The 12,137-nt window shown below is 41.1% G+C and overlaps 1 protein-coding gene across 2 annotated transcripts in view; it reads right to left on the bottom strand.

Moving 5' to 3' along the window:
• The window catches only part of LOC123985755 (protein furry homolog), a 51,584-nt gene extending 40,170 nt beyond the window's left edge, over positions 1-11,414 (bottom strand). The window contains exons 1-2 of one of the 2 annotated variants that reach the window (XM_046073601.1): positions 11,219-11,414; positions 1,942-2,141 (exon numbers count right to left, since the gene is read on the bottom strand). In XM_046073601.1, coding sequence (XP_045929557.1) covers positions 1,942-2,141; positions 11,219-11,399 — 381 coding nt within the window. In that variant the 5' untranslated portion in view covers positions 11,400-11,414. The remainder of the gene's footprint in view (positions 1-1,941; positions 2,142-11,218) is intronic. The other variant, XM_046073602.1, reaches the window with a different exon arrangement.
• Positions 11,415-12,137: the final 723 nt, after the last annotated feature.

The following is a 12,137-nucleotide window of genomic DNA, read 5'->3' as shown; positions in this document are numbered from 1 at the left end:
TATGAGCTACAGATCACTGAACATGATGGACTCAGTTAAACAAATTCACTTTAATGCTGAGAATTAGCAGAAGGGACAGCTGTATGCTGGGCTAAAACAAACTACTCAGCCACTTCTCCACTCAGAGGAAAAACAAAGAGAGACATCCTCCCTGCAGTCTCTAGAGGGAGTTACACTGAAACAACTTTCCCTGTGGTAATTAACACCTCCCTGTAGACCGTGGATGACAAACAGCTTCCTATAAATCACAGTCCCTAAAACTGGAGACTGCCTGTTCATAGCAGCCACATGTAAACTGACAGTCTATCAGACAGTACGTCCTACATAAACTGATTGTAAATAGTATTATGCAAGAATCTACAGCCGCCCTGAGATCTGAAGGGGTGGGTGGAAGCCTTGTTTAATCTCTTTTCTCCTGTTTTTCTAAGTAACATGGGTAAGAAATGTGTCTTTTGGTTTAATGTTTGTTTTGAGTAGGGTACATTTAAGTTGATTAATTTGTTGCTTGCCTACACTGAAGCCAAATATTATTTTAATAACTTGTGAGAAGAAATACAGCTGTAATAATTGCTGGTGGGTCTTGGAAGTGTCCTTTTCTTATGAATCAGTTTTGGCTGACTAGCACTAATGTAGATCCGGGAGCAGGTTGTGAGTGGTGCTCACATTAACACACAGTGGCTCTTGCCTGTCTGTCTGCCTGACTGTCTGTCAGAATTATTTATGATAGCTGTAGGCCCTACCAATCAGGTCCAACCTCTACTGGACAAAAATCTCTCGTTCACCTTAATCTAATTTCTTAGAAAGTGTCATTAATCAGTGTTTTTAGTCATAATATAAAGACAAAGGCAAAACACAATAAAGTGAAAAGATATACTACTTACAACCTAAACCTCTGACTTGCCTGAAATACTTTCCTAATCAAAATATCAGGCATTTGACAGTTACCTGAAAAAGACAGTACTGTGTGTATTCTAGGGCTGCCCATTGACTAAACTGCTGATAAGAAGAGTGTTATTCAATCTAATTTTCATTGGTCAGTTAGTTTTCATTGGAACCAGTTTCCCAGTGAACATGGCCGAACACCAACGGAAGCCAGTTTGACAACAGGGAATACAGTACTGAGGTGATTTACAGCGGCCCAGGACTCTGACCTCAGGCGGGAAATGGGACAGAAGTGAGTTTGTAGCAAGTTCATTCCACGTCATCCATCATCCACGAGTATTTATTTTTATGAAGTTGTAAGATATTTATTACAGTGTTTAGAACAACCAGATGTTATACAGTGCTGAAATCAATAAAAATGTTCAGTCTCCTTGCTGGTTTTTCCACATTCAGAATCATTACTGCTCGTCGTTAGTATTGTCCTTAACAGGCTTTAAAGGCTCATTACGGTTTTGTATTTCTGTATGCAGTGTAATGTAACAGATGTGTTAATGTCCCTTATTCTTTCTCAGCCCTCACTACTGTTTGTAATTCATTACTGTCAAACAAGCTATTGTGGGCCTGTCTACCAGACTTCTCGTCTGACCTTGTTATAGTGGTTCACAACCTGGGGGTCAGGACACCCATAAGGGGTCGCGAGATGATTAATAGGGCAGCAAACAAGAAAAAAAAAAAAACATTTCACAGTTTTACCAGCCTCAAGTATTCAAATGGGACAATCTACAAACAACTTTACTCAAACTTTGATTAAACTACATATAACTCACGGACATGCAACCTTTGATGAGAGGTTGCAGGTAGATATGGGTTTGTATTAAGGGTTTACAGGTAAAAAAAAAAGGTTAGGAGGCCTGTTTTTTTTATTTTGTCTCAACTTCTGAAGCAAAACACACTAAACAATCTCCACACATCTTTAAAAAGAGAAAGAGCAACAACAACCAATCACCACTAGACTTAAAAAACAGTAACGCTTTAGCCTGTCAGTCTTTGCAGACTCACCAGCGGCTCTGCCATGATGATGCGGATCTTGCGCTCTGACATGGTGGTGAAGTTTGCGAACAAACTCTTGAGGACGTACTCGCCCGGCTTGCTCTCCGGGTCGATGCTGATGGGCATCATGGTTGGGGGACCCTTCTCTCCCTGAGGACAGCAGACTGGAGGGATGGGGGGTTTACTGTATCCGTTCCCCACGGGCGAGGCTGCGGGAATGACACAAACAGCAAAAGATGGGAAGCAATTTTGTTAGGTCTAACATTGCCAATTCAAGCACAAATGAGTGGGACAGGATCAGCCACAGATCTGTTTACAAAGAGAGATCACCGAATAGAGTATTACTGAGAAGTTTCCAAACATGGACATAAAAGTTCCCAACATGTTGAACATTCCTGAGGGGAGACTGTCCAAAGGGCACCGGCTTGCCCCTGGTCTGCTCTTTCTTTCCTAACTGCTACAGTGAACACAGCACATATGGAAATTAAAACACCATGGCCAGCAGCTGGTGTTTTCATTTCATACCAAAGATGTCATTGCCCTTTGAGGGAAGCAAAAATCTTGTGCATGTGACCATCCTTCAGCTAGTGTTGTGATGTGGCTCACGTTTAATTACTGATGGCTTGGCTTAGGCCATAAAATTCTACAAACTAACACACAAGTTAAAATTTACCTCAGTGTTACACTCTCCAGACACAAAAGTGCTAAATATAGTAAAAACCTACATACAAACATCTCATTAGAACTATGAGATTTTTGTTTAGCCTGAAACTCTATAATCCTTAACTGCACGTCCACCTCATAAACTGCTTTAAATGTGATGTGTAAAATATTCAGAGAGGTACTGGGACGGACAGAAAAGACATACTGCCTCAAAATGAAAAACGCATTTTCTTCAGCTACTGCATTCTGAGTGTAAAAGAGTGTGTGTGTGTGTGTGTGTGTGTGTGTGTGTGTGTGTGTGTGCAATGTGCATGTAATAAATAAATCAGGAGCAGTAACTTTTGTTTTCTTTACTTTTAAATTACAAATCAAAATTCGCAGTCTCCAAAGTTTAAAATCCTTGTTAAAAATGGGTTAAATTATAGTTTACAAAACATATCACAGGATATAAAAACACCTCAGCCTTGCTACATATTTGTTTAATATCAAATGTTGACTGGCTAAATGAACTATTACTGAACAAGGCTGAGATGGCCACTCTGGAGGTTGTAACACTTATACCACAAATACAATGTAGAAATCCAAAGCATGTCTTAAAGGAGGTTATTCATTTAAAAAAATCTTTAAAAACATCTTTAGCTTTTGGTCTGTTCTGTTAATCAGTGTAGAATTAACAAGTATATATGTTAGCCTGTCAATCATGCTTAAGCACAACACATGCATGAGCCTTGAAATGTAAGTAATTCATGTTCAAGTTGTCACAAGACAAAAAACTACACAGTGTAATAAACAGAGATGTCAATAACTGGTAATTTAATTTGATGACTTCTGTAGCCTGCCAAACAAAGATTAACGCAGAAACATCAATTTTCTTGCAGATCAAAGGTTGAGAGGATCAAAACAGCTCTAATAAATTGCCTAAACTGCTTTAAATGAATGGAGGAATTAAGATTTTACAGCACATGCTGTGCAGAGCACAAACAAGAAAGCAAAGCAAATATCTGAGAAAAGTTCCAATCAACATTTTTTTAGAGATGCTAGAGACACATGTAGTAAACAGGTCTCCTTCTCCAGATCTGTCCAGGACATGAAGCGTTTGGATATCTTTCATGGAATGCCCAGCATGTGTGACTTTCAGAACACGCTTCCCTCACTCGTGCCAACTCAGCACCTACCCAGACCCTTGATGAAGCTGATGACGCTGGCCTTACTCCAGCACACAGCCGTCCCGTCCATAGTGGGGAAGGAGGTTATGGTATCCAGGGTTGTCCTCAATCAAGACAAATGCTTGCTAGTAAAATCCACCAACATCCATGTCTTGTGTGTCAGCTGGTCTGTCCTGCTGGGCATAGTTTCCATGGTGCACAGAGCCAACGGCGGGTGTGTTTTAAAAAGTGGGAGTTGTGTTTGGTACGGGAGACCACGCAATCTCTAGATCTCTCTCTCACTCTCTGACTGCTTTTGCTATGGCTTCCTCTAGCCTTGTGACCAACCAGTGCCTTCCAAGAGTGAAGGTCAGGCAGGCATTTTTAGCTGAGGCACAGCACAGTGATGAGGTCCAACATGCTATGGTGGCATAGTTGTGTGGCTATATTTATCCCGGGGTACACATTATACTGACAGAGCAGCCCTCCCCTTTCCTCCACCTCTGTGATCCTAAAGCACGAGGCACAGACCACCAGAGTGTAAACACATTAAATACTTCTTCAAGCACAATAGTCATTAAAGCACACTAGGAAAATATCAGATTTTTAAGCAACTTCCCAGCAACAGAGAATTTGGATGCAAACACATGATAATGAACATTTCACAGGGCATAACATGTTTGATAAAATCAAATCAACATCATCATAATTATTCCATGTCAATGACTTAAACTGGACATGGGAGGTGAAGAAAGCAAGCAGTGTGCTTATCAAACCCTTTCTGCTGCTCTGGGCGCTGTACGAAGACTCAGACACGACATGTGACTCTGCAAACAAGGAGCTCGGGCACAGTGTGCGTGCATTACATCATTGCCATGCTGGAAACACCCTGAGCATGGTGGTGCTCCCAAGGGGACAATGCAAACAGGCTAACAAGTGTCTCTCTTACACACACACAAACTCAAACACATACACGTCCAAAAAGCGCAGTTCCCTATATACATCCACAGAGACTGTCCCACTGAGTAAACAACCACTTCATCAGTCGTTTGTGAACAGAGTGGGTGGATATTTAGATCCCATTGACCTCCTTAACTGGACCAGAAATTCCAATGTCAACACAGACTATTGGGAGCTCGATGTCCAGATGCTGTGAGAAACATTGACTCTGCATTTCTGTGAGAGAGTAGTGGGCAATACAAGCTTTGAAATTGCAAAACATTACTATTTAATCCTCTCCTCATCCTCTGTAGTACAGTATTTTATATATTATCCTTTCAGACTGTGAAAAAGGGACACTGTTCTTATTGTAGAGGCTCCACTAAAAGTGGCCGTTAAATAAATAAAAAGTTTGCGTCACATAACGTAACAAGTGGGAAAATTTTGTTGGCTGGTTTAGATCATAAAGTTTTAGGTCAAAGGAAACATCCAGACTCCCTGTTAACAGATCAGATGTGCCACACTGACTATACATGTACTTCCATATTAAAATGAAACCCAATAAGTCACTAGAGCTTATATATTTAATCTATGACTTAATTTGTTAAAACAGTTCATGGATACCTAAAACAACTGTCTAATTTCGACAGTGATTGCCTCAAATGTCCTGGAATGCTGTCGGGAGTTGAAGCTAAACTATTTTTTCCGCAATATTTATCAAAAGAGGAGGCAACAGCTGGATCCAATGGAGCAACAACATCCTAATGCTAATATATTATGACAAGTTCACAGTTTGAGTGTCTCAAAAAAAATTGGAGAGAGTGAGAGAGTGATTACAGAACTCTGTGAAAAGCAGATTAAAATGTCAGTCTCAAACTATTGACCATCAGCCCTGTTTTAGCAAGCTGACATCATGCTGGAAACTGCTGCCTGCTGTGAGCTGTGAGCGTTTCAGGCCATTTATATAAGTCCCTGTTAAAACGCCCGCATCTGTCTCTTCCAGCTAAACGGAAGGGATTCGACTATGTATAGCTCCTGCAATTTTATTCACTGTTGAAAAAATATTTTCAGCTTTTGAAAAACCAAGCATTGCACTGCATACTCAATTGCACAAAGCTAAAAGCCTGGAAGAAGAATTATTATTAAACCTTGCTCAAATGTGACAGAAATCCACTAAACTAAACAAAAAATATGCATAATTACATTTCATAATAGAAAATCAATGGCAACTGAACTGAACATCAACACATTTGACTGCTCATCAGGAGAGCCCTGCTGTGCTCGGCTCTCTGAAGCTCATCTCATGCTCTGATTGGTTGATAGTGGACCGGCCTTCAGGCAATTTGAACACCAGACTTGACGCCTCTGATGCACAATGCCAGCTCTGTGCTGCTGGTTGTCACTGTTTTATTCGATCTGGAAACACTGATTTGTGAGAGGCCAGTGTCTAAAGGGCCTTGACTTTGTTTACCTTGTGGTCACAGCGCAAACAGTGTCTAATAGACAGCAGGGAAACACATACTGTTGTTTCCATGCACATGCATGCACACAAACCTGATCAATTCTAGTATATTCAAAAATTAATTGGAAAATTAATGTTTCTATCTTTGAATATCAGCAGTCAATATGTCTAGAAATAAACAGTTTTTAGATTAGTTTTTCATTAACTACACTGTCTCTGTTGCCATCTTGTGATTCATTATGTAACAGCTCATGTAAAGGGGGGCAGAAAGATGAGATTAGGAGATCACATATTTAATGAAAATGTTAAATGCATAGCCGTGGGACGCTGCTGAACAATGACTGCCTGTGCCTTCATCAGCAAAGTGACCCACTCTGAAGATTATGCAACATCATCAGGAGATGGCTCAATGATGAGTGTGTAAACAGGGACAGCATGTTAATCTATGGTATCTCTTTACATTCAGGTTCAATACATAGCCTATTAACAAGCTACCATGCTGCCTCAGAGATGCAGCCAAGCATCGGTGCATGTCAGAATGGCTTTAGTTACTAAATTGCAATTGGGAATCTATACTGCAACTGCTTTATTGGCTATGGTGCTACTGCTTGTTTTTACATTTTCTGTTCCAAATGGAGTCCATATTTATAGTCCACCTCTCATATCTTACATAAAATAGATGCAGAGGGAGATCCTATCCCATCCTCATGGGCTCAATGGAAGGCAGTGGTGCTGTGAGCTCTGCAGACTATGCAACCAAGCTCAACCTCCACTAATCCTATTACTGTGTCCTTGCACTTAATAAGAGCTATTTAGACTCTGTCAGAGACTCAGACGTAAAGTAAAATAAGGCCAGAATTCAAAGAGAAGCAGAAGAAATTAGATGCTGAATCACCATTAGCAGAACATATAGTGCACAGTATCATCTGAGAAGATGTTAACTGTACCACAGTATTGTGTGCCTGTGTTTAATGAGCAACTTCTACTAAGAGATACTTGGAGTTACGTCTGCAGCTGTTGCTATAACACAATTAAAAGCCTTTTGGAGTGAGGTGGTCTGTTGCTAAAAGTATCATCAGTTTGCAGCACTGGCATGTCGAACAATAAAATCACGCTTAGCTCAATCTGCAACCAGCAACAAAAGCACATCCCCGTCATGGACCACAACAGGACAAAGAGGCTATAAAGTCAAGCTCCCAGTAGAGTTGCAGCCTCAGTCAGTCAGCTCTGTCAGCTGAGTACAAAAACCACAACAACAAGAGACAAACTGCTACTCACTGCCACTCCACGATTTCAGCAAGGATTTGATGCTGATTTCAAAGAAGCCTGAGTCCTGCTGGCTGGCCATGGCTGCAGCTTCCTGTTGAGTGCCCCCCCCTCTAGTTGTGGTTTCCCTCCAGTAGCAGCAGCAGCAGCAGCAGCTGAGCTGGGACCAGCAGGTAGCGCCTGCTGTCACCTCTCTGTGACGCACACAATGCTGTGCTGACGAGACCCTGAGAAAACACACTAGCACTGCTTTAACCCTCCTCCTGTGTCCTGTCCTTGGCTATCATCCCTTTCTCTCCCGTCACACTCTTAACATCTCTCCCTCTCTCTCTCTCTCTCTCTCTCTCTCTCTCTCTCTCTCTCTCTAAAGCTGAAGCAGGCAGTGGGCGGCAATGCAAGCTCCCTTTAAATAACTGCGCGGAGGCTGAGAGTGCAGGAAGCAATCCTCTTAGCAGAGTGCAGTTAATAATAACTACTGTTTGTCTGCGTGCAAGGCCTGATAATGATGACAGTACTGGGCGTATGCGTCTTTCAGCATCACTGGGAGCATCTGACGGGCTGCCACCACTGACAGAGGAGATGGAGAACGCGGGAAGTATGACACGTCACAGGGAACATCTGGGAGAGCAGTGGAAAGAAGAAGACACTAAATTGAAGTCAGTAAGCAGACAGGACTAGCTGCACACAAGGGTTCTACATTGGCGCAGGGGCTTATTATTATTATCATTACATCATTGCCATCCTGGAAACACCCTGAGCATGGTGGTGCTCCCAAGGGGACAATGCAAACAGGCTAAGAAGTGTCTCTCTTCCACACACACAAACTCAAACACATACACGTCCAAAAAGTGTTACATCTGTATTTTCACCCTATAAGGAGTTGATCAATGTGTAGAGGAACCAGTAGATTTCCATCTTTAAATGAATCTTATTACACTCTAACTAAATAAAAATCCCATTTTCTGGACATATTTACAATTAAACTGAATATTCACAACATTTATCAATGTAAAAAGCAGATGCGTGTCATGTCGGCAGCCATATGGACTGTAAAACACATCCTCCAATCCCCTTTCCTCTACTGCCTCTCAGCGCTCTTAGTATAATCCTATCAGAACTCTTTCTGTCCATCAAGTGACAGCCACTTGACCTTCATTACGTAATACACTATGATGGAGAAGCCATCACTGGTTGCAGTGTTTGGTAAACACATATTTCAGGGTCTCAGGCGTCCTGACTACACCCAAGACAGCATACTCGGCTGCTCCTGTGGCGATCTGGTGTCTGTAAGTATAGCCGTACAGGACATTTCTTTTCTGCTTCCATTCCAATGGAAGAGCTCACAGCACCACTGCCTTCCATTGGGCCCATTCCAGCCTCCTTCCCACACCAGTGACTTTGCTTTTATTTTTGCAAAAACACTAAACAAACCTTATACAAAAGTGCTCTTTTGACTTGTGACATCATTTACAAGGGCTGTTTTTCCAACTTGTTATGCTGACATTTTTTTTTTTTAAATATGTCCAAAACTGGATTACTGGTGACAATGTTCTCACTTCGCAGAGAAGTTCTGTATTAAAGGGAAATGGCTGCAAGGGAAGATTTCATTGACTAAGTTTAGAATGTTTTTTCACAAGGGTTTTTTGTGAGTAATGTCATAACAATGCAACAATCATTTTTTAAATAGCAATTGAAGAATAAATTGAAGAATAAACAACGTGGGTGGGACAGTATGTGGCTTTGCTTTTTTTTGCTTTGAGGTTGCTATAGACACTGCAACTAGTACAAAAAGAAAGCAGCTCTCAGAGCTTACGTAAAGTGGTGCTGACACTATCACAACTCAAATGGTGATTATATATTTGGTGGCAATCTCACATTATCTCATATCACTACTACTATTCAGACAAATTCATGTCTGTTATTGCTGAGTTCATCTGTGGTGTATTTTTGTTCGCCCTATCAGCAAACATCTCCTCACCTCAGAGTAACCACCACGTAGTCAGGGTGAGCACAATACAATAAGACAATATTTTAACTGGATTGTATATCATTGTGAGGGTTAGAGCACAAACTTTACAATCACTTCTCTCTGGAAGTTACCAGTGCTCTCGTTTTTTCACAGGATGAAAAGTTGAGGGTTCTGCAAAGCGACTCTTTTCTTAGATATGATCAGGGCAGTTTCAGCAAGAAATATTTCACCTATTACATGTACTGTATGTCATCCTGCTTGCAGACAGATGTGCGTCAGATCAAATATGAACACAAACAACGATAAGGTATGCAACTAATTACGGGCAATAGCTCGGCCTATTATGGTCACCTATTATGGGACCTATTATGGGTCCTTACTGAATACAGAGATCAGCTAAAATGGATTCTTTAAACACTGAACAAACACAGTTTACTTCCCCACCGTATCCATCAGTTATAATCTGGTCAGCCTGACTTGTAGTAAGAGGCCCTCTGAAGGGCAAACGGTTATGTAATTATTAAACTAAAAAGGAAAAAGTCAAAGTAGAGGCGGACAGATGGAGATGTCTCAGACTAGAGTTAAAGTTTGAAAAAAAATAAGCACAAAAACACGAACCACACTGTTGGTGACCTTTATGATTCTAAAATATGAATATGAAACAGTGTTATGAGTCAAAAATCACAACACAGTTGAAATTACGTATACATTCAGGATTTTTTGGATACACTTTTGTGTGTCAACTCTAAAAAAACGTACATAACTAAATTAAATTAAATGACTAATGTCCTATTCACGAAAGGTTCCACACTGCATAGTCACATAGTAAAAAAGTTTATATGACTGACTCTTCCTCCTAATTCAAAACAGTGAGGGTATGAGGTTTACGGGCCTCTCTTGGCCTGACAGGCCAACTTCATATTATTTTAGAAGCAGTAACAACTTGTCTAATGGAATTGTCGCTCAGAGAGATTTGAGGTGACTCTGCTATAACGCCATGAAGCAGACTTTTACATTGACTTTTACATTTTACAAACTGTCGAAGCAGATCGGACGGCTATTTAATTAATCTACCAGAAAATATAACTTAATTTTTGTATCACACCACATCATCAGCCAAGAGTGGATATTGTGAAAATATCTGACCTAATGCCACGATGAAGAAACCTTAATACCGGTATGGTGTTTATGGCATACTGGCTTATCTGGATATCTCTATACTTGTCGGCATAACTGCTGCCAAACATTTCAGCACAAAGAAGTGAAAGTCTGCTGGCAGCCTGGATAGGATCAGTGTCACAAAATAATGTTACAAAATTATTGTAAACATTTTTCCTTAATTAGGCTTTACGTGGGCGAAGGCTCTGACACATTAAGTACTTATTAAAAGCATTATCAAGCTCTGATGGAGGTTAGGAATGTGAGTTATGTCTGTCCAGCTCAGCCATGTTTGTGGTTATCAAGCTCAAACACTTGACTCCCTCTTACTCTTATTCTCTGGCCCTGGCGCCACTAGTTTGTCCATCTTCTTCTCATTTTTGCTGACATATTTATTTCAAGTGAGGTCAGATGCAAAGAATGCTAATTTGTCATAATGAGCGCAACTACACAATATCAAAATCTGTGTGATGTACTCTCCTACTGTCTGACTCCATTATTAACAAGCCATCAGATTCGTAGGTAACTATGACAAATACAGCGGGGAGGTGAGGCATTTCACAAAGTGATGGTGGTAGTAGCTGAATGCTGGTATTGCCCCTGCACCACATTCTCCAAAAATGATTAAAAAACAGAATTCTTGAGCTGATCACCACAGCTTCATTGAGTCAAAGCAGTACCTACTTTCAAGAATGGTGGGCCTCTTCTTATGGCGCATCTTTTTAAACTTCCCTCTGAAGTCTTTGGGTGGAAATGGGTCCAGAGGTAAACTGGCAATACGCCCCAGGACAACTTCACCCAGTCCCTCAGAGCAATCCGTCTCACTCTCAGCCATGTCTCTCAAAGCACTCTCCTCTAAAGACATGTTGGATGGCAGGGAGCCCACAGCTACTTCTATCATTCTCCCAAAGAAGTCATTTGAAGCTGTGCCAGGTTTCCCCCTCAGTTTCTTTAGTGTAGTGTTTAATTTTTCTCTTCCTTTTTACTTCCTTACAAACTTGGTTCTTTCTCTTGGTCGGACAGCTTCTTCTGCTTCTTCTTCTGCTGTGCACAGATGCAGCCAGAGCTGTCAGCTTCAGTCTGCTAATGTGTTTTAACCCCTGCACTTGTCAGGGCAGTTCAGCAAGTTACAGTAACATTCATGAATTGGGCATGTATTGGATTACTTAGACAGCCCCTCCTACTTTCAGCAAAAAAGTCTAGAGGCAGAGAAGAGACGGGCAAAGTCATACTAAAGAGGGAGGGAGAGGGAAAGAGAGGCTGCTCTGACAGCTACAACATCCCCCGCCTACTGTATGCCCATGAGGCATTCCTGAATAAATATCCTGTATTTGTCTTGGAGTCTACACATCAAAGTGTAAACAGAGTCTTGCCTCTGGCGGTGTTAATGAGACGCAAACTAATTTCTTAAATAATCATGTACTCATTACCAGCATGAGAATATTTAAAAGCTGCACAATATCTCCTCTTCACATTCTGAGATGTTTGACATATAGAATCCACATGCACTGCAGTCATCACTGGTTCCATCAGTTCAGTACACAACACCTGCATTTTCTTCTTTATCCTGTGTCAACACCTGCATTTTCTTCTTTATCCTGTG

Source organism: Micropterus dolomieu, linkage group LG17, assembly GCF_021292245.1.
Source record: "Micropterus dolomieu isolate WLL.071019.BEF.003 ecotype Adirondacks linkage group LG17, ASM2129224v1, whole genome shotgun sequence".
Lineage (NCBI taxonomy): Eukaryota > Metazoa > Chordata > Actinopteri > Centrarchiformes > Centrarchidae > Micropterus > Micropterus dolomieu.
This window is presented reverse-complemented; position numbering and strand designations above follow the sequence as displayed.